This window comes from Xenopus laevis, chromosome 3L (assembly GCF_017654675.1).
Source record: "Xenopus laevis strain J_2021 chromosome 3L, Xenopus_laevis_v10.1, whole genome shotgun sequence".
Taxonomy (NCBI): domain Eukaryota; kingdom Metazoa; phylum Chordata; class Amphibia; order Anura; family Pipidae; genus Xenopus; species Xenopus laevis.
The window spans coordinates 25,828,467-25,850,941 of NC_054375.1; the positions used below are offsets into that span (position 1 = coordinate 25,828,467).

The following is a 22,475-nucleotide window of genomic DNA, read 5'->3' on the forward strand; positions in this document are numbered from 1 at the left end:
CTTGCTCCACACTGCCCCCAGCACTCACAGCATTCATTGCACTCACTCCCCCTTCAGCCAAAGCAGCCTCATCACTCACATGCATTGTATTAATTGCATTTATTGCATTCACCTGCACCTCACTGCCCCCAGCACTCACAGCAGCTGCACACACATTATCAGTATGGTTATCAGGATTATTTTCAACACTATTATATTGTGTAATGTCTGTAGCACTGCAACATTCTGCAACAGTTTTTGAACCCTCTGTTTCATTAAGCAGTTCAGTAACTTTAAGCAGAGTCTCAGCAGTCACTTTGCCTTCCTGCATCTCCTTAAACCTCTGCAGGTTTCCATAAAGCTCCTTCCATGGCTCAATAACATTCAGAATGTCTTTAATGTAAGTCTCGGTCTCCTTCAAATCCTTATCAAGGAAAGTCAACTCCCGTAAAACCTGGTTTCTCCTCTCTCCTTTCAGCGACTGCAGTTCATCTATCAGATTATCAATGTCTCTGTTTAAACAGTTTTGTTTATCTTCCAAACTCCTCAGGTCCTTCAATGCTTTAATAATAGTGTCATACTGTATCACAGTCTCAGTCACTTTGGGAAAATTCCCTTCACTCACTTCTGCTTTCCCCAGGGGGGTCACAGTCATTACCTGCTCAGTGTCCAGGGCCTCACGGTTTCCATGTTCCTCACTGGCAGCCGCCATTTCCAGGTCACCCAGAACACTTTCTGCAACCTCCAGGGCCATACTGCACTCAGGCTCCATGTTGTCTATAGCCATCTCCTGGTTGGTCAGAGCACTTTCTGCAACCTCCAGGGCCACACTACTCCTAGGCTCCTCACTGTCAGCAGCCATCTTGCAGCCATCAGACTCCACTCTCTCCTCCTGGCTTGCCTCTGTTGTAGCTCCGCAGCTCCCTGCAGTCACTCCAACACCAGCCTCCAGTTCCACAGAGTCAGAGTCACTCTCCATGCCGCTTCTCGGACAGCTTTTTCTTTTCTTTTTCTTTCCTTTAATGGAGCAGGAAACCTTGCCCTTTGTTGTGCGTTCCACGGTCACCTCTATATTAGGATCAGTAGCCCTCCTGCTACTGCCTAAACGGGTCTTCACTGAATAACTTGCAGGCATAGTCTCCTTCTTCCCCATGGAGTGGGGAAAGGCAATAAAAACAAAGCAGAAGTGTCTACAATACTAACCCCCAGACCCAGCCGGGCCTAGGAAAAAGCCACAACTCCACAGAGCTCTCCAAACACCTCCTCACAGTAGCAGTAGTGATTAGAAAATGGCCTCTGGGAAGGGGGTGTGGCTGTGGGATAGCAGGTATAGTAGGGAGAGATGTTGCCTATAGTAACAGTGGGATAATAGTCTCTGGGAAGGGACTGTGGGATAGCAGGTATAGTAGGGAGAGATGGTGCCTATAGTAACAGTGGGAGTGGGATAATAGTCTATGGGAAGTGACTGTGGGATAGCAGGTATAGTAGGAGAGATGGTGCTTATAGTAACAGTGGGATAATAATCTCTGGGTAGAGAATGTGACTGTAGGATAGCAGGTATAGTAGGGAGAGATGGTGCCTATAGTAGTAAAGAGATACTAGTCTCTGGGAAGGGACTGTGGCTGTGGGATAGCAGGTATAGTACGGAGAGATGGTGCCTATAGTAACAGTGGGATAATAGCCTCTGGGAAGGGATTGTGACTGTGGGATATCTGGTATAGTAGGGAGAGATGGTGCCTATAGTAACAGTGGGATAATAGTCTCTGGGAAGGTAGTGTGACTGTGGGATAGCTGGTATAGTAGGGAGAGATGGTGCCTATAGTAACAATGGGATAATAGTCTCTGGGAAGGGACTGTGGCTGTGGGATAGCAGGTATAGTAGGGAGAGATGGTGCCTATAGTAACAGTGGGATAATAGTCTCTGGGAAGGGAGCGTGGCTGTGGTAGTCATACAGTAGGGCATAAGTTACTCATAACCAGGTTATTAGCTGAACTACATAGCAGCACCATATACACAGATTAATAGTAAATTAAAAGTGATTAATATACTATTTCTAGTATATGTTCTATCTTTTAAAGTATCAGAAATACAGATTTTAACTTTTTTATCCCTTTTCTTTAAATCCATACATCAAGCTCAGAGGTAAGCTCCCCCTTTTTTTTTTACGTTTCAAACATATTCTAAAACAAGACACTTATTTGCAAATATCTAACTTTAACTTTATTATTTCTAGAGAAAATCAAAAATCCCTGCTTCCAGAAAGTTACTTCTGAAGGTATGCTATGTTTAGTTTGCCTCCAAACGTGTGAATAACCTGTAAAAGATATCCTTAGAAATGCTGCTTAGTGATGTCATCGGTTAAAATCGGTGCTTAGTGAACTCACGTGACTCATTGAAACTCACTGGCAACCAGCATTGCTTCAGATTTTCCTGAAGAACAGCCAGAGGGCTGCAACACATTGCAAAATAAAGTAACAGATGGGGACCTACAGTTTATGCTGCTCCTTACCTTAAGCCCCTAATTTAAACGGTTTAAATAGGTCATCTACTGAACCTCAGTTAATGTAATATTAGAGAGGTCCACCTAGTGGTCAGTAGCTACACTTTGTTAGATTCTAGTTAGGCTACATTTGTATATAATCCGTTATCTGTTAGGAAATCATTTTTAAAAATTTGGATTATTTAGATAAAATGGAGTCTATGGGAGGGACGACTTTCCGTAATTCGGAGCTTTCTGGATAATGGGTCTCCGGATAACGGATTCTATACTTGTCATGTATTCTGTATATACATATGTATCCTAACTAGTATCTAACAAAGTGTAGCTACTGACCACTAGGTGGACCCCTCTAATATTACATTAACTGAGGCCCAGTAGCTGACCTATTAAAACTGTTATATAAAAGAGAGATGAAGATGGATACTTTATGCTTGGCCCCGTTTGGAGCCATATATAATGCAATATAGTAAAGAAATTATGACCACCCACAAATTATTATATTCAGTTGGGAGGAGGTTTTTTTAACCTTCAATAGTCCTAGGGAGCAAGTGCAATATGTTCCAGACATACAGTTATGGGACCTGGGACCTGTTATCCAGAATGCTCGGGACTTGGGGTTAAAGGGATGAAGGGTCTTTCAATCACTTATATCTTCATACAAAACCATAATCCCAATAGGATTGTTCTGTCATCAATAAGGATTAATTATATCTTAGTTTGGATCAAGTACAAGCTACTGTTTTATTATTACAGAGAAAATATATAATTATTTAAAAATGTGTATTATTTGGATAAAATCAAGTTTATGGGAGACAGCCTTCCGTAATTCAGAGCTTTCTGGATAACCGGTTTACAGATAACGGATCCTATACACTATGGTCAAATCATTCCCCAGTTTTAAATATCTTTTCAGCAGGATGCAGATAAAATTGTTTGGGGCTTACCCCCCATGGCCAGAATCAACAGATCTTAACCTCTATTATGGGGACATGCTCTTGCACTGCTTGAGGGGAAAACTCCAGGGGGAGGCAAGTGTCAATGGATGATGGTAAAATCCATGCCTGGATTCAAAATAGGCCCAAGGCAGTGGTGTAAATAGATATTGCTGGTTATTGTGAAGCCTGTGTTCCAATCACTAAATTCTATGTGCTGTTTTATCGCAAGTAATCGACTGTATTTATTCTAAATGCAGTGTCATTAAAAACTGCTCACCACTATTTTTTAAAACCATTAGGCGGGGGTGCAATGAGGCTGTGACCACAAAATACATATAGTCAAATACAAGAGTCCTCTGCACTCAACCCATTATCAATATATTTAAGACAGCGACATTTTGTGCATACTGCTACTAAAAAATGCCTTACCCTTTAAACAAAACAAAACAATCCCTGTTTTGTTTAAAGGGTAAGGCATTTTTTAGTAGCAGTATGCACAAAATGTCGCTGTCTTAAATATATTGATAATGGGTTGAGTGCAGAGGACTCTTGTATTTGACTATATATATATATATAAGCTTCGAAAATGGACCAGCACAACAGGTTTTCAAGTGTTCAAATTTCCTTGATGCACGAGTGTTATGGAAATAAAGGAAATTTGAACACTTGAAAACCGAACACTTGAAAACCTGGTGTGCTGGTCCATTTTGAAGGTCATACATTACTGTGACCAAAGCACCCACAGAGAAAAACAAAGGAAAGAGTGCAGGTACTATCTGGACATTTTTATATATATATATATATATATATATATATATATATATATATATATATATATATATATATATATATATATATATATATATATATATATATATATATATAGTTCCAAAGCAGAAAGCACTCGCAGCAGACAATTTTGTGCAACTATATATATATACATTCTCATCTACGTGTTTCGAGTGGAATATGGAGGAATAAACTTTTTGCCACATTGCTTTCTGCTATGGAACTGTGTTATTGATGGCGAGCCACCGGCCTGTTTATACTGGCACTCACCTTTCTAAGGATATTGTGTGGGAAATATAACACTTATTTCGCCTTAACAGGAATGAGGAAAGCCTACAATATTTTTATGGTGTTGGTTTCCCTGATTTATATTATAATGAGTAATTTTCCACCCCCTAAAGCCCACAATTACTTTGTCCCCCTCCCCTTGCTCCACCTTGGAATCACCTCCTCCTATGACCTCCAGGACTAAAAACAGATCAGTGAGAACATGTTTAAGTTGCTCCTCTGTGGAATGTTTGTATTCTGTGACCTTCAAGGTTACTCACAAGTTAATGAGAAAGACATTTGTCCACAGGACCAATATGTCAGAGCCCAGACACCCCACCACCACCTGCTTCCCTCCTGCCTTCCCAGGAACCTCTCCTCCTGTTATTGACCTGGGTTTAAGGGGGGTGGCTGTGCTCATACTCAACTGACATAGTTGTCCATGTGGTCAGTCCAGCCACCAATCAATTGGCTACTGCACTTATTACAGGAGACAACCCCCCTGTACAGATATTTGCTCAGGGCTTCATCATCATTTTAAACTATAAAATATGAGACACATAGGTATTCATTCATTAATACATAGGAGAGGGAAACTGCCATGTTTTCTATTGCTGAGCAAAGCCATGTTATTGTCATGCCACCACCACGTTACAAAGTTAATGCTTTCTAAAGCCAAGGACACATTCGACTATTTTTCCATTAAGATTTAGCCTTTGTAAAGTCTTTTGTAATAGATTTCATGGGATTTTATATTGCTGAACAAAAACCACCAGCTTGTACAATGCACAAAGGTACATAATTTGTGTTGCTGACCTCCCCAGGGGGAAATGTTACAGAGGATGTTGGTGGACGCAGGCCAGTATCTGTCACCACGCACACCCTAATTATCTAATATGTAAAGTGCCACTGCCTCAATACAGTCTTTCCTGGTAAAATATATCCCAATGCACCTTTTAACATGGTGGTAATTTGCTGTGTTCCCATGGTGGGTGGTGTCAACAGCTGCAAGAGGCTTGCACCAAAATAAACACATGCAACTGCTGTTTTAACAATGGAAGTGATGCAATTCCCACCCTAAAAATGTCACAAATTGAATCTGATTTGCGGTTACAACTGCATTTGTTTTGACACACTGGGGGCAACTTCCCATGCTGTATTGTGGATAAAAACATCCTGCCATTGCACTCCGACTGCTTGCACACATTTATAAATGCACCTTAATGTTTTCATATTTAAATGCACTTGCTGTGAGTTTGCAGGAGCCCTGCCAAAAATGGTGGACAGCAAAGCAGAGCTTTGAACCCACAAAGACTGAAAGCCACTGACTTGATCCTTTTTAAAAGCTGTTACAAATTAAATAAAAAATAAAAATGGTGTGTAGCTCTGCTCTTGAAAGTCCAAAAAAGAAAAAAAGTCACATTGTGGTCTCCTCAATAGACCCCCAGTTCAAGGTCCATCCGTTTTTAAGAATTACAATATACATTAGAAGAGATCCAATACTAGTAATGCAGTAGCCAATATAATTATAAAAAGTAAAAAATCTTTATTAGGACATGTGTAGCCTGACGCGTTTCGTGCCAAATGGGCACTTACTCATAGGCTTGAGGTTTTGGATCTCTTCTAATGTTTATTGCCTTTTCCAGAGCTATTACATTTGGGGGGGGGGGGGTCAGATTTTTGTTTTGGTGATCTTGAATTATCTAAATTGCAGGAATAAGTATTTAAACCAAGCTGGTGACTATTTTCTTTGGTAGACTCTTATGCTACAAAAGGCTACTGAAGAGTTGGAAAAAGAGAAGAGAGACGCAGATGAGGAGAAGTCGAGGATTCTTGAAGCGAATGTTCCATCTTTACAAATTGCTGGGCTTTCCCTCCAGCAGCTGCAGGTAACTTATTTGCATTATTCATATGATACTTGATGCAACTTGCAACTTGATTTGCAGTAAAGATCTCTATATTGCTTCTTCTGGTGTCCTGTGTGTCTGTGTCTCATATTTTGATACAGTCCTTATCAAATGCCATTTGTCCCCTCTTCATTTCCATTTCTGTTGCTTATGTCCATGTGGTGCCGCTGCATGCCCTGAACCATTGCACAATCACTTAAATTGCAACTATACTAAAATACATAAGTACAGGCACCTTAAGGTGTTTGAACTTACATTTGTCAGGGGAAAGCAGTGTTTTCGGTACAGAAGTTCCCCATGGTCTCTTATAAAGAGGCCTCTAAAAAACCAGCAGATCATTACCCTAAGAGAGGTTGTGCAAAACAAGACAGTTCTCACAAGAAACAAGTTTTTCTCGCACATAGCCATTGCTGTTTTCATAGTTTTTCATAATTTTCTTCCCTTGAATCTGTTTTACTGACAATATCAATTTTCTTCTAGGAACTGTGCACAAAACTACACAAACAAATTGATTCTGTAGATGAGGAACGTTATGACATTGAGTTAAAAGTAAAAAAGCACGACATAGAGGTACCTCTTTATATTCTCATTTATTTGGAAGCATTTAGTAACTGGCAATAAATTAAAAAGATCCTGTTGTGCCTTGAAGGTGTTTCAGTACTGTGGTTCATACAGAGCAGAATATTGAGATATTGCCTATAATAACAGCGGGGATCATAGTCTCTGGGAAGAGATTGTGGCTGTGGTATAGCAGGGAGAGATGGTGCCTAAAGTAGCAGTGGGATAAAAGTCTCTGGGAAGGGACTGTGGCTGTGGGATAGCAGGTATAGTAGGGAGAGATGGTGCCTATAGTAACAATGGTGATAATAGTCTCTGGGAAGGGATTGTGGCTATGGGATAACAGGTATAGTAGGGAGAGATGGTGCCTATAGTAGCAGTGGGATAATAGCCTGTGGGAAGAGACTGGGGCTGTGGGATATCGGGTATAGTAGGGAGAGATGTTGTTCACCGGAAAGACTTTTTTCAATTGCTTTCCATATTTTACTTTCAACAGTTTTCCCAAAAAGAGGTTGTTCACCTTTGAGCTAACTTTTAGTATGATGTAGAGAGTGATATTCTGAGACAATTTGCAAGTGGTTTTCATTTTTTATAATATATGGTTTTTTATTCTTTTATAGTTTATTTATCTAGCAACCATGCATTAAATCAAATAAGAGACTGGAAAATGAATAGGAGAGGGCTTTGATAGAAAGATGAGTAATAAAAAGTTGCAATAACATTAAATGTGTAGCTTTTATAGAGCATTTGCCTTTTAGTGAATGGGTCATTCTATAACCTACTAAGTTTAAGGGCAAAGACACACAGAGCTACTAGTAGCAGCAACTAGTCATGGCTACAAAATAGACAATAGTGATAATTGGCTTTACTAAGACACTATGTGAGTTTTAGCAGAGGCAATTCTCAGTACTGTCTATGGCAGGGTATTTTGTAGCCACAAAAAGTAGCTGCTACAGGTTCAACTTGCAACATTAGTTGATACATTTCTCTGTAGCATCTTTGAAATATAACAACTAATGTATCAATTTATGGTGACCCCATTCCAAGAGCTACTTTAGAAAGACATAAGAAGGTGAAAATGAACATTTACAAAAAAATTTAAATTTACACTTCAAAGATAGAAAATAAAGAGTAGCTGAGATAAATCTGAGCTGAAAAAAGTGTTAGAAGGTAAACAACCCCTGTAATGATTAAATGTCAGTGGAGCCCTACAGCCTAAAAAAAAGTCCTGCACCTCAACTTGGACAACACTACTGTACAGGAACTATTGTGTATGCAAATTCTCAGATGTTTGAGCCATTCAATCAATCACCAATGTAAACATTCTTCTGTTTTCCTAGATTGATGGTTTGACTCAAAAGATTTTTGACATGAAAGGCAAATTCAAGAGGCCTAACTTGAAAAGAGTGCGTATATCGGCAGATGCCATGCTTAAAGCCCTCCTGGGTACAACACACAAGGTTTCCGTAGATCTAAGAGCCAACCTGAAATCTGTAAGAAAGGAAGATGAGAAGGTGAGTGAATTTTAAATTATTACCTACGAGGGTAATAATAAGAGATTAGACAAGGAGGAGAGGGCAAAGATCTAGAACATAATGAACGGTTGTGAAGCAGGAAATACTGGAAGGGGTGTGTCATAGATGCAGGACAGATATTCCAGTGTATATATTCCTCCATACATGGTATAATATTAGTTGCTGACAGACTAAACCAGAAACTCATTAGGCAGTGTATGGAGAGTTCGATGGGCTTCGCCAGATGTTGATCAGACAGGTTTAAAAATCCCATCAGATCGAGGACTGCATTGACTTGTTGATGTGGTCCTCGATCCGTCCTCCCATATTCTCCTCTTTGTGATCCGATTGTTGAGCCCTGCGGCCCACAATCATGTCAGCCCGATATCACCCACCTCATGGTGGACATATCTGGAAGAAATCCACTCACTGGGCAAAGTAGCCAAATGAGCGGATCACTACATGTATGGCCACCTTTACAAATGGACACAGCAGAGCCAGGCCAAAGGGTACAGGCTCCCATGGCTGACCGAAGCCAACCCCTCCCCCTGCTGCATCCCACCCACCTGCCTGTTATGAGCCCACCTCTCGTTTTCCACCAATCAATGCAATTCCCCATCTCTCTACTACTATGTGCCGAGGGCTCAGTGTGGCGGGAATGGATGGGAACTGTATTCCCTCCCACATATTCGCTACCCCCTCCTGTTGCACCCAAGGTACCTGCCTAACTTAACAACCTCTAGTTAGAGCCATGGGACAGAGCAAAACAATTACAATAGGCAACTGGATTGTTTTTTAGGCAAACAATTCTCCCTACTATAAATACCATGTAAAAACATTATATAACAATTTACTTTTTTGTATTTTCATTTCCCTTGCCAATACAGGAAAAGGCAGTTGAAGTTACGGATTGGCGTAAAAACATTGAAGCCATGTCTGGCATGGAGGGCAGAAAGAAGAAATTTGACACCAGCAATGCTTAAAACTAAGGTAAATATGCAAGGCAACAGAACTGTCCAAAGAATAACCAGTAGTTTACAATCAGCTTTGCACATTGTAGTACATTATGTAATACAGTGTTTCTTAAAGTGGGAGGGCTTGGAGCACTGGCTGGGGGCTTACTATGAAAGCCATTTAGGATGAAGTTTAGGGAGAATGCCTAATACTCTCCTAGATACACCTGGAGTCAGTTAATAAAATACTTATTTGATGTCCTAGAGGAACCAGACCCTGTTGTTTGGGACCCCCTGCAACCGCGTGGTCTGCTTCTTCTATAGTAACACCACTGGGCTAGGGCCATAAAGCCTTTTTTTTACAAGGTCTGACTCCAAGGTCGGACTGGGGGGCCCGGGGCCCACCGGGACCACTGTCCAGGGCCCCCCTCCGGCCTCTCCGCCCACCCCCTACTGAGGCGCTGCACACACGCATCAAGGCGCGAACGGCACATGCGCGAACTGCGCCACCCGGCGTGCATACGTGAACGGTGCCCAAATTTTTTAGGGGGGGTTCAAAATATGGGGCAAGGGGGTCTGGGCCGGCAGGGGGCCCATGAGGGTCGGGCCCACCGGGTTTTTTCCCGGTGTCCCGTCGGGCCAGTCCGACACTGTCTGACTCAACATATTTATTTTATTTATTCCTTACATCTTTTATACTTTTCACATCACATTAAAGCTGACTAGATTACACAACATCCAAAAAATGAAAGGGTTTATGACAACTGTGTCCACATGTCTTATTTCATCTGCCTCTTAAATACAGGTTGACTTTATTTAAAGGGTGAGGTAAACAGCCCTCCAGGCGAGATGATAATTGCTTTTCAGCACTTCTTCATTACTTGCCATGTTACATGCTTGGGGTGTTGACAAACATACAAATCTGCACTGAAATTATGATCGTCATGAAAATGCCTGCCTGAATATTTCAAGCTCGATTTATGAGAGTGACTCGAAATAGGGTGTTTGAAGAAAGGATTATTGTATTCACTCACAAGCCACTACTGGGGGTTGACACTGTAATATAATTACATATAATACACAAAAGCCATGAATATCCTGTAAATTATATCCTTATAAACGGTGAGTAGTGATGTCATCAGTTATAAACGGTGAGTAGTGATGCCATTTCTGTCACATGACTCACTAAAATGTGTGTATTATAATAAATAAAGTACCCCCAGTTGTAAAATATGAGGATATTAGAAGTTACCTCGGAGTTCCATGACCTGTATAAAAACACTCGGCCTTCGGCCTCGTGTTTTTATATGGTCATGAAACTCCTCGGTAACTAATAATATCCTTATATTTTACAAGAGGGGGTACTTTATTCACTATATAATATACATTATAGTGAAATGAACAAACAATGTCTGGATGTTCCAAAGATGTTGACCAAAATACCAGGGTTTTAACCCAGAGGCTAATGTTTCTGCCAGTTTGGTCATTTATTTTTCTACCATACTGGCATTTAATCTGTTCATGTTTGCAGTCAGACTAGTCGACATGGTTTCTTCCTGGAAGAGAAGAGAATAAGGGGCTTATTTATCATTATGTATAAAACATTGGCGGAAAACATTACCGGTGATGTTGCCCATAATGACAAATCAGCAATTAGATTTCAACACTTTTATTAGGAAACAAGAGCAAAGATTGGTTGAAATGGGCAACATCACTTGCAATGTTTTTCTCCACAGCATGATAAATAGGCCCATTATTGTACAGATCTGTTTTGAGGGGTAATATATTAGGTGCATGGTAGGGTGCAATTCATTTTTGCCCTGCATATTGGACTGCAATAAAACAAATTCTATAGATATCACTTCCTTTAAAGGAACAGTTACACCAAACAATTAAAATGTTTTAAGTAATGTACTGTTTGCCTGCACTGCTACATTGCATTGCCACCTGTCCGGTTTTGACCCGGACAGCGAGGTTTTTTGAAGGGCTATCCGGGTCAAAACTGCCTGCCTTGTTTTCCAAATTAGGAAAACCGGGCAGAATTCCCTATGATCGCCCCCGGCGCATTATGGCCCGGCCCACGTTATGTCACATCCCCACCCCCTGCCCGGAATCAGTTCGGGCAAAAGGTGGCAACCCTACTGGTACAACTGGTGTGTTTGCTTTAGAAACACTGCTATAGTTTATATAAACAAGCTGCTGTGTAGCCATGGGGGCAGCCAATCAGACATGCACTCTGAAGAATCCCATTGCATTCTATTACAGAGCTTATCTGTTATCTGCTAAGTAGCCTGTACCTTTTCTCCTTTTTTAGCTTGAATGGCTGCCCCCATGGCTACACATTAGCCTATTTACATATACTACTTTTGACTTTCTACGGCACTTTTACCAATGCATAGCAACAGTACATTACTTTAAAATACTTTTATCTTTTGGTGTTACTGTTCCTTTAAGTGTATAAAAAAAAAATCCAAATAATACTCATTTACAATGAAAACCACAGTAGCTCATTTATAAACTTCGTACAGTGAACATTTTTGCCCTGCGCTTGTTTATATTTATAAATGTTTTTATGTACCTTAGCTCTGATTACAGGAGAGGCAATAAATTGGTGTATTTAATGTAAAGGCATAAATTGCGAATTTTTATTCACGCTGCGATTGTCCTTGGGAACTTTTTAAATATAGCATAATTGCAATTGTATGTATATTTCCCTATTTATATGTGTAATATACAAGATCGTATGATCTTATGATATGCTCGTATGATAAACCAGGGTTTTCTTTGTCATTTTACAGATGCGGACGGCGTTCCTTAGGAGTTGCAACATTTTATAGAAATTCTGGCTGTTATGTAAAAATGGATACAAGAGAACATAAGCACCATAACTGATCTGATTGCTGGCAAGACCAGAAGTGGCGTTTTTACATTGCAATTTTTAAAAAAGCTCCATTGGGCATAAATACCCATAAACTGCACTACCACTGAAACTAATGGAAAACACACTATGGCAATTCTCATAGGGCACTTACAAGCCGAAATCTGCCATGGGACGCCAGTATTGGTGTTTTTTAGCAGAAACGACACTACGTCAAGAAACTACCAAATCGATAGACTCTATGGGATCTGCACGTTTGAACCCACACTTTCCGTAAATACGCAGCGTAGTTTAAATATGGCCTCCAAATTCTCACGAGAAAAATGACGCATATACATTTTTACAGCGTATTAGGCCTGTGACGTAATTACGTTGCGTATTGACTGCTCCATTTTGCATGTCAATAGCTTTTCTATTTTTAAATAGCTATTTCTAGCCAAATTTCTAGCCAGCGGAATTATGGGGAACGAGAACGATGAGAATTGTATGTTGGGAAAAGAAACCTATGTGCTGGAAAACGCATGAAAAGGTTGATGGTTGCGTGTTGTTTCAGTGGCGCCCGACCGAGCTTTTTTAAAAACACAACATAAAAATGCCACGCCTAGCCTTGCCCTTAAGTCCCTTTAATATGTAAAAAATGTATAATGTTCTTTATCAAACAAAAATTATAGCACCTATAACTGAGCAACCACCTGGGTTATAGGATATTGTACGCAACTCAAGCCGGACATCCCAAGTCAAAGGCTCATGGCACAGGGGCACCTCAATTCTCAGCCGGTAGAGAAGAGCTCAAATCTGATTGGGCGGCCTGTCACTTGCATGAATTCACACCACCACCGACAAAAAATATGTCTTATGTGCCATGATCCCAAGAGATGATGCCTTGGAAGTATAAATAGATTGAAAGCCTGAGACTCATCAGAGATTTATATTCTTTATTCTGAAAAAATTAAAATCACAGTGAAAAATGTGCCTTTTTCTTTCTTCTTCAAAAGTTACTATAGGAAGCGTTTCTAGTAGGCTTGTGTATGGCTGGATTTCAGAAAATGTAACACAAGAATAAGATCCATTATTCTGAAACCCGTTACCCAAAAAAACGCAGAATTACAGGAAGGCTGTTTCCCATAGACTCCATTTTATGCTTAAAGGGGTTGTTCACCTTTGAGATAACTTTTAGTGATGTAGAGGGTGATATTCTGAGACAATTTGCAATTGGTTTTCATTTTTTTTTTATTGACGGTTTTTGAGTTATTTAGCTTTTCATTCAGCAGCTCTTCAATTTGCATTTTAAGCAATCTAGTAACTAGGGCCCAAATTACCCTAGCAACCATGCATTGATTTGAATAAGATACTGGAATATGAATAGGAGAGAGTCGGAATAGAAATATCATTAATAAAAAGTAGCAATAACAATACATGTGTAGCCTTACAGAGCATTTGTATTTTTAGAAGGGGACAGCGACGCCCATTTGAAAGCTGCAAAGATTCAGAAGAAAAAGGCAAATAACTATAAAAAATAAATAATGAAAACCAATTGAAAAGTTGCTTAGAATTGGTCATTCTATAACATAATAAAAGTTACTTTTAAAGGACAAGGAAAGTCTGAAATAGAATAAGGCTAGAAATACTGGGGCTCATTTATAAACACTGGGCAAATTTGCTCCTGGGCAGTAACCCATGACAACCAATCAGACAATTGCTTTCAGTGTTTAACCTGCAGCTGACTGAAAAAAGCTAATCACTGATTGGTTGCTATGGGTTACTGCCCAGGTGCAAATTTGCCCAGTGTTTATAAATGAGCCCCACTGTATTTTGTATACTAAACATAAACATGAACTTACTGCACCACAAGCCTAATCAAACAAATGATTTATGCTTTCAAAGTTGGCCACAGGGTGCTGTCATCTTGTAACTTTGTTAAACATTGTTGCAAGACCAAGACTGTGCACATGCTCAGTGTGGCCTGGGCTGCTGCTTAGGGATCGTCATAAATTATTAAAACACTGCTTTACAGGGAAACAAAGCTGCTGGAGTTCTGAAAGACTGGAAAGTAAAGCGAGGGCTCCCTCTGCTGTTCATAAGTATGATTGTTTCCCTGCCCAGCAGTTAGGGACCGTCTGACAAATCCTATCCACAGCAGTATACAAAGGGAGGTTTTCACTGCATACAGTCAGGTTTCTTATAAAAACGGTACACATTTTTTAATTAAATTATATTGGAGATAGATCTCTTTTTCATTAGATAAAGTAAAAATGGGATTTTATTTTTTTGCCTTTACATGCCCTTTAAGTTAGTAGACAATGTATAAAGAACCAAATTTCAGAACAACATGAGGTTACAACAGGGTTACACTGGGCTGGCCCAGATCCGCTCCCTGGACTCCTTCTTCTCACATCCCTCCTTGAACGGGGTCACGTCCCTTACGCGATGGATAAAGGTACGCACACGTGGGGGGGGGAGAGAAGTATTTGCGGCTGGGGGGCCCGGGGGTTGGTGCGGAGGCCCTGAGGCTGCAGGCCCGGTGGGCCCTGGGCCTCCCAGACGGACTCTGGGTACCAAGCATTCTGGATAACAGGTCCCATACCTGTATCTGAATATTAATCAGCCAAAAACAAATCTTTATGGGAGAGTTTTATTTACTCGTCTTTATTTCGGACAAAAAATCTATGACATTATACAGTGTAAAAGAAAAGTATATTTGGAACAACCAAACAAAGTCTATTTGGAACAACCAAACATATATACATAAGCCCCTTGTACAGTGGCTGTCCTTATCTAATGTATCAGCCACAGGGGGTCCTGCATGTATCAGTCACATGGGGTCATTTATAAACACTGGGCAAATTTGCACCTGGGCAGTTACACATGGCAACTAATCAGAAATTTTCTTTCACCATTCAACCTGCAGCTGGCTGAAAAAAGTTAATCACTGATTGGTTTCTATGGGTTACTGCCCAGATGCAAGTTTGTGCTTATAAATATGCCCAACTTAGTGCATGGCTTTCCTGAAATTGGGCAGACCTTTTACTGATTCCCTATAGCCTCAAAAACCTTTCACTTGCATTTTCTGCTAAGCCAGCATTTGTCTCCTTAACTCTTTCACTGACAGACAATTTCGAACACTATACAGGTATGGGGTCCCTTATGTGGAAACCCCTTATTCAGAATTACAGAACTATCTGAATTACAGAAAGACCATCTCCCATTGACACCATTTATCCAAATAATCCAAATTTTAAAAATGATTTTCTTTTTCGCTGTAATAATAATAAAACAGTACCTTGTACTTGATCCCAACTAAGATATAATTACTCCTTATTGGAGGCAAAACCAGCCTATTGGATTTTATTTAAAGGGATTCTGTCATGATTTTATTTCTAAATGACACTGTTTACACTGCAAATGATTCACTCTACTGTATAAAAAAGATCTGTTATCTGCAAATCCCAGGTCCCGAGCATTCTGCATAACAGGTCCTTTACATGTAGTAGTTTTTTTACCCCCATCTTGACGTACATGTCAGTAGCATGTCTTACTTGCCCTACTGATGTACATATATACAGTATTTGTGTAACAGAAAACATTCTTTAAATACCCTACTGACATGTATATGCCTTCGGGATCCTAAAAGCAGCTTAAGGAGGCCCCAAACAACTGCTAAGAAATTGTTCTCAAAGATAGAGTCAGCAGGTATGCCTCTAGATATGGATGACAAAGGGTGCACGTAAAGCAATTTTTTGCCATGTAACACAAGCTCTGTGCACTGTGGATTAGAAGGCACATTTACTAAATGAGTACAAAGTGCAAATTCACCAGGTTTCTTACCTAGAGTTCAACATTCTTTCCCACCGTTCCAGCATTATTTTGCACCCCCTCCAGAATTTTTTTTTTCTGCATCAGGTACAGAAGGTGCCTAGGTTAGAGCCTGCAAGGCTTTCCCTTTAATTGCTCTTAATAGAACTCACGTAATGCTCAAAGGAGCCCTGTCCTCAATGCCCTCTGAAAGCAAAAGTTATGTATAAGTCGCTATGAATCCTATTTTTTAAAAATGCATATTGTATTAATTTCATTGCAAGGAATTCAACTTATTTAGAACATGGGGGTGAGGGAAGATGCCATGTCATTTGATTAGGTACAATAGGTATTACATAGGGGCAAATTCACTAAAGGACGAAGCGCCTAACTCTAGCGTTAATTCGCTAGCGTAACGCGTTTTCGTTAATTCGCCGATTCACTAATGGACGCTGGCGTAAATTCACTAGTGTTACTTCTCACCCTTACGCCTGGCGAATTTGCACAACAGACGTAACTACGCAAATTCACTAAAGTGTGCATTTTTATGAACACTACCTTTTACGCCAGACTTCCTTCGCCACCTAAGACCAGGCGAAGTGCAATAGAGTAGATAGGGATTGCTTCCAAAAAAGTTAAAAAAAATTCTAAGTCCCAAAAAACGCTGGCGTATTTTCTTTTTTTATGGGTGATAGGCTGAAAAAGATCGACATTTTTTTGGGGCTACCCTCCTTCCCCCCTACATTTCCTAACGCATGGCACCTTAACTATACAGTGGGCACATGTGTAGGGCAAAATAAAAATTTTATTTGCTGTTTTGAAGGTTTCCCAGGCTTGTGTAGCGATGCTACATATACCTTCATTGTGACTTCAATTTGGCGCCGTATGCAAATTAAGCATCGCTAGCGTAACTTCACTTTGCTTGGCGAATTAACGCCAGCGCAACTTCGCAACCTTACGCTTCCCCTGAGTGCAACTTCGGATTTTAGTGAATTTGCGTAGCGCTGGCGAAAATATGCCTGGCGAAGTGCGGCGATGCGGACGCTGGCGCAACTACACATCTTAGTGAATGTCCCACATAGAGAGAGGGTCAATCCCCACTCTGAAAATGATAGGTGCAACTTTCACCCAATCTGCAGCAAGATCGGTTTGGGGAAGTTTTCCATAGTCATGCCAATGCTTACCTATAGTATATGACAAATCATGCTGAAGTTGGTCTTGCACTGCCCTAAACTCAAACCAGAATTATTATATACGCAGGCAACAGTAGGACTGTAATTGTTGCAAACTCCATCCAATCGTACCTGGCTGCAGTGGTGTACCAACCTGGTACCGGGCCCCACCCTGCAAAAAACTTCAGAGGGACCCGTCACATGCAGCAATTTACCCACCCCTATTTGCTCTGAAGTGGACACACATCTACATCCACAAGGGGGCCCACAAATTTCCAGGCAAGAGAGCTGCTATAGAGGAAGCAGACCCTGTAGGAAGCTCCCCCACTGAGTCTGCTTCTTCTATAGTTACACCACTGCCTGGCTGCCACAGTGGGGTGCATGGTCCATGTGTCATAGGCTTCTAATACCCTATACCCTCCATAAAGTAATGAGGTATTCATGGCCTAACAAACTACAACTCCCAGAATCCCTCATTCCAGGCAGATACAAATCTGCTGACCAACAATTCCCATAGCCCCTCTACAAGGAGTACACAATATACTCAATTATATCTGGAATTCTCTGAAATGGGCATCCAACCTATTGAACAACTTTTTCCAGCACCCTCTGAAAGAAATGCCCAGCCTAATAAAAATACAACTTCAAAGTATGAATTCTTCTCCCCAACAAACAAACAAACAAACAAACAAACAAACAAACAAACAGAAACATGGGGTTACTTTACTGTAGATTATTGAGGATAATGTAACCCTTACTAAAGGAACTCCTCTGTGACTTCTAAAAGCCAGCAAATAATCTGAAACAAGGGGTTACTTTACTGTAGATTATAAAGAATAATATACCCCCTACTAAAGGAAATCTAAAGGACTTCTAAAAAACTTATAGATTACAGTAGGGGTATATTATCCTAATAATATATATATATATATATCATCCTTGAAAAAGGTCCAAATGTGGACCGAAACGTCGGTTTGATACCATGACAATAAAAAGTATTACATTTTAAAAGGGAGTGCTGGTCTACTGATAATTGAGATATATATATATATATATATATATATATATATATATATATATATATATATATATATATATATATATATATATATATATTTATTTATATATATATATATATATATATATATATATATACACATATATAAATATATATAAGATATTATTATATAATATTTTAGGTTGGTTTGTAGTCAGGGATGGACAAGATGTACATCACTAGTTGATACTGGGCTTTTTATCAGAATTCCATGATAGCATTGGAAAGTACAGTATGTTCTATGTCTGCCTACTGTTTATCTGGCTTAAAAAAGCGATTATATGTAATAGTACTTTATCACTGGATCCCGTCTCCTTGCTTGCCAGTGAATCAGCAGAATCGGGTTAAATTGTGAAACGGATAGTTGATAAGAACATGAAGAGCACTATACCAAAGCTTACTTAAAAGGGTGGTTCACCTTTAAAGGAACAGTAACACCACAAAATAAAAGTGTTTTAATGTATTTGAATACACAAGAGCCATGTTTATCCTGTAAATTAAATCATTATAAACTGTGCTTAGTGATGTCATCAATTATAAGCATGGCTTAGTGATGTAATTTCTGTCATGTCACATGACTCACTGAAACTTGTGTATTATAATAAATAAAGTACCCCAGTTGCAAAATATGAGGATATTAGAAGTTACCTCGGATTTCCAAGACCTGTATAAAAACAGCCTCAGCCTTGTGCTTTTATATGGTCATAGAACTCCTCAGTAACATATATTTTTTTATTTTACAAGAGGGGTACTTTATTCGCTATATAATACACAAAAGCCATGAATATCCTGTAAATTATATCCTTATAAACGGTGAGTAGTGATGTCATCAGTTATAAACGGTGAGTAGTGATGTAATTTCTGTCACATGACTCACTAAAATTTGTGTATTATAATAAATAAAGTACCCCCAGTTGTAAAATATGAGGATATTAGAAGTTACCTCGGAGTTCCATGACCTGTATAAAAACACTCGGCCTTCGGCCTCGTGTTTTTATATGGTCATGAAACTCCTCGGTAACTTATAATATCCTTATATTTTACAAGAGGGGGTACTTTATTCGCTATATAATGTACTGTTGCCCTGCACTGGTACAACTGGTGTGTTTGCGTTAGAAACTTTACTTTAGTTTATATAAACAAGCTGCTGTATAGCCATGGGGCAGCAATTCAAGGCACAGATTACATAACAGATAAGCTCTGTAATAGAGTACAATGGGATTCTGCAGAGTGTATCTGTTATCTGCTATGTAACCTGTGCCTTGAATGCTGCCCCTATGGCTACACCGCAGCTTGTTTATATAAACTATAGTAGTTTTTCTGAAGCAAACACACCAGTTTTACCAGTGCAGGATAACACTACATTATATTAAAATTACTTGAAAACACTTTAATTTGTTGGTGTTACTGTTCCTTTAATTCAACTTTTACCTATAGAAGGCCCTATTCCTAGCAACTATGCAATGAGTTTTCAATATTTTTTTTTTTAGTTCATTTAATAATTTGCCTTAATTTTCTGCCTCCAAGCTCCCCTTATCAGTTATAAGTTCCAGAAACAAGTGAATTCCATGTGGAAACAGGTGGAACTACCGCATCCACAGAATAAACAACATTACATTACATTCAGCCCATACCCATCAGTTCTACCTAGGCACACATACATTACAGCCAAAGGGGTCCCAAATCAGCAAATACATTGTGCTTCAAAGAAAGGTCCCACACCTATCCCTTAGGGCTAAACTCCACAGGAGACTTTGTCTGATAGTGTAAGATCGTCAAAACGCATCCTGCAAGTCGGTTTCAGTCACATGGGTTAAAATATTATGGGACTGACACAAAAATCTGATGTGTCCTATGCTCCCTGTGTGTGCCAAACTCTACCTGCCCTATGCTGCCTGTATGTGCCATACTCTGCCTGCCCTATGCTCCCTGTGTGTGCCATACTCTACCTGCCTATACTGCCTATGTGTATCATACTCTACTTGTCCTATGGTGTCTGTGTGTGCCATACTCTACCATGGGGTGCTTCGCCAATGAGGCGAGTTGAGGCTCAGACGGCAGCGCCCCACTAGGTACCAGGGGCAGCAAAAATGCTGCTCCTGGTACTTTAAGAGCGATTTTCCGGGGTAGGGGGGGCGGCAGCAACTGCTGCTGCCTCAGGCGGCAGAGGGGCCTGGATCGCCCCTGACTCTACCTGCCCTATGCTCCCTGTGTGTGCAATACTCTCCTGCCCTATGCTCCCTGTGTGCCATACTTTACCTGTCCTTTGCTCTCTGTGTGTCATACTCTGCCTGCCCTATGCTCCCTGTGTGTGTCATACTCTGTCTGTGTGTGCCATGCTCTGCCTGTGGGAGGTGAACCTGGTGGTGGTTTGTTAGCATTTGGAAATACTTATTAGGGGGTCCCCAAGGTGTTTAATCATGTGCTGGGGTGCTGTATCCACAGGGGAGGATGAGGCATATGTATGTTTTAATATGGTTTAATAACTTGTTTCACATATGAGTGATATGCCACTGTGAGTACCAACCATTTGGTTTTTGGTGTGCTACCACCATTACGGGGGAAGGCATTTGGGGAGATTAGGCAACAAATTTCCCCGTCTGCCACCACCTGTAATGTGAATATGGTCTTAAATGTTCTTGTGGTAACATGGGTTTGGTTCAAAACAGGGAGTGGCTAAACACTGGCTTCCATTATTGGCCCTCCACCACGTACTCCAGAAAAATTCAGGCCCTCGGTACAACAGAACTTGGACAGCACTGATGTAGGCCACTACAAATATCCTGCGTGATATTGCAGAGAGCAGCCTTAAATTGAGCCCCCACCTTTTTACTCCAAGTGAGGGTAATTACTTCACTACTGCTCAGAGCCTCATTTTCACATCCCTCTGCACTGCTTCATAGAGGATTCTGGGAGGGATATACTTTCCATCTATGATTTTCCCAACCATGCTACAATATATATATATATATATATATATATAGATATATATATATATATATATATATATATATATATATATATATATATACACACACACACACACATACACACACACACTTGGATTTTTATATCAGTCCCAGAGGGGATTTCAGTGGCTCTACCACTGGGACTGATATGAAGTCCAAAGAGTCCACTATACTGGTTACATGGGAGATATACATACATTTATAGTTACTATATATATATATATATATATATATATATATATATATATATATATATATATATATATATATATATATATATATATATAGTTGCTAAATCATTTATATTAAGAGGGTGAGATAGTTTAGAAGCAGGGCTGGCAAACATGTGGAGCTGCCAATCATCGAGGAGACTCAGAACTATATAGGGAGTGGCTACCAGTAATAAAACTTACCTTCTCCTCACAGAATAAGACATCTCTGTTGCCTGACATCTCTGATTTCATGGGGTCCCTTAGTGCAGTAGCCCCCCTTACTGCACAATAATACACACTCACACTATAGCCCATACTTTCTCTGATTTAATAGTAATAAAGATAATGAAGTAGATCAGAGGTTAAATTACTGCTGGAGTGATCCCAGAGCTGTAGTGATTTTTCTTTCCTTACACCAGACAGGTTACTATGCGCTGACTCTGTAAATGTATTAATCCCTGCCTTAATTCCATTTAAACCCGGTCAGTGACAGGTTATGTTAACTCACTGTAACTGCAACAGCGTCTGTGTGTTTAGTAATGTTTGTACAAGTTTGTAACGGAGCCTGCTTAGGTAGACAGACAGACAGAGAAAGATAGACAAACAACAGATAGATAAAAGCAAGACATAGGTAACTGAAGGTATACAGACAGATACAGATAGATGATAGATAGATAGATAGATAGATAGATAGATAGATAGATAGACGATTGATAGATAGATAGATAGATGATAGATAGAAACATAGATAGATGATTGATCGATAGATAGATAGATAGATAGATAGATAGATAGATAGATAGACGAATGATAGATAGATGATAGATAGATAGATAGATTGATTGATAGATAGATAATAGATAGATATATAGATAGATAGATAGATAGATAGATAGATAGATAATAGATAGATAGATAGATAGATAGATAGATAGATAGATAGATAGATAGATAATGATAGATAGATACATAGATAGATAGATGATTGATAG

General features: G+C 39.8%; 1 protein-coding gene across 3 annotated transcripts in view; it reads left to right on the forward strand.

Moving 5' to 3' along the window:
• tnni1.2.L (troponin I type 1 (skeletal, slow), gene 2 L homeolog) overlaps nt 1-13,251 on the forward strand; it is a 30,460-nt gene extending 17,209 nt beyond the window's left edge. The window contains exons 3-9 of one of the 3 annotated variants that reach the window (XM_018250651.2): nt 2,116-2,122; nt 2,214-2,255; nt 6,229-6,360; nt 6,859-6,948; nt 8,277-8,450; nt 9,338-9,440; nt 12,202-13,251. In XM_018250651.2, the coding sequence (XP_018106140.1) occupies nt 2,116-2,122; nt 2,214-2,255; nt 6,229-6,360; nt 6,859-6,948; nt 8,277-8,450; nt 9,338-9,433 (541 nt within the window). In that variant the 3' untranslated portion in view covers nt 9,434-9,440; nt 12,202-13,251. 3 annotated transcript variants of the gene reach the window in all.
• The last annotated feature ends 9,224 nt before the right edge of the window (nt 13,252-22,475 follow it).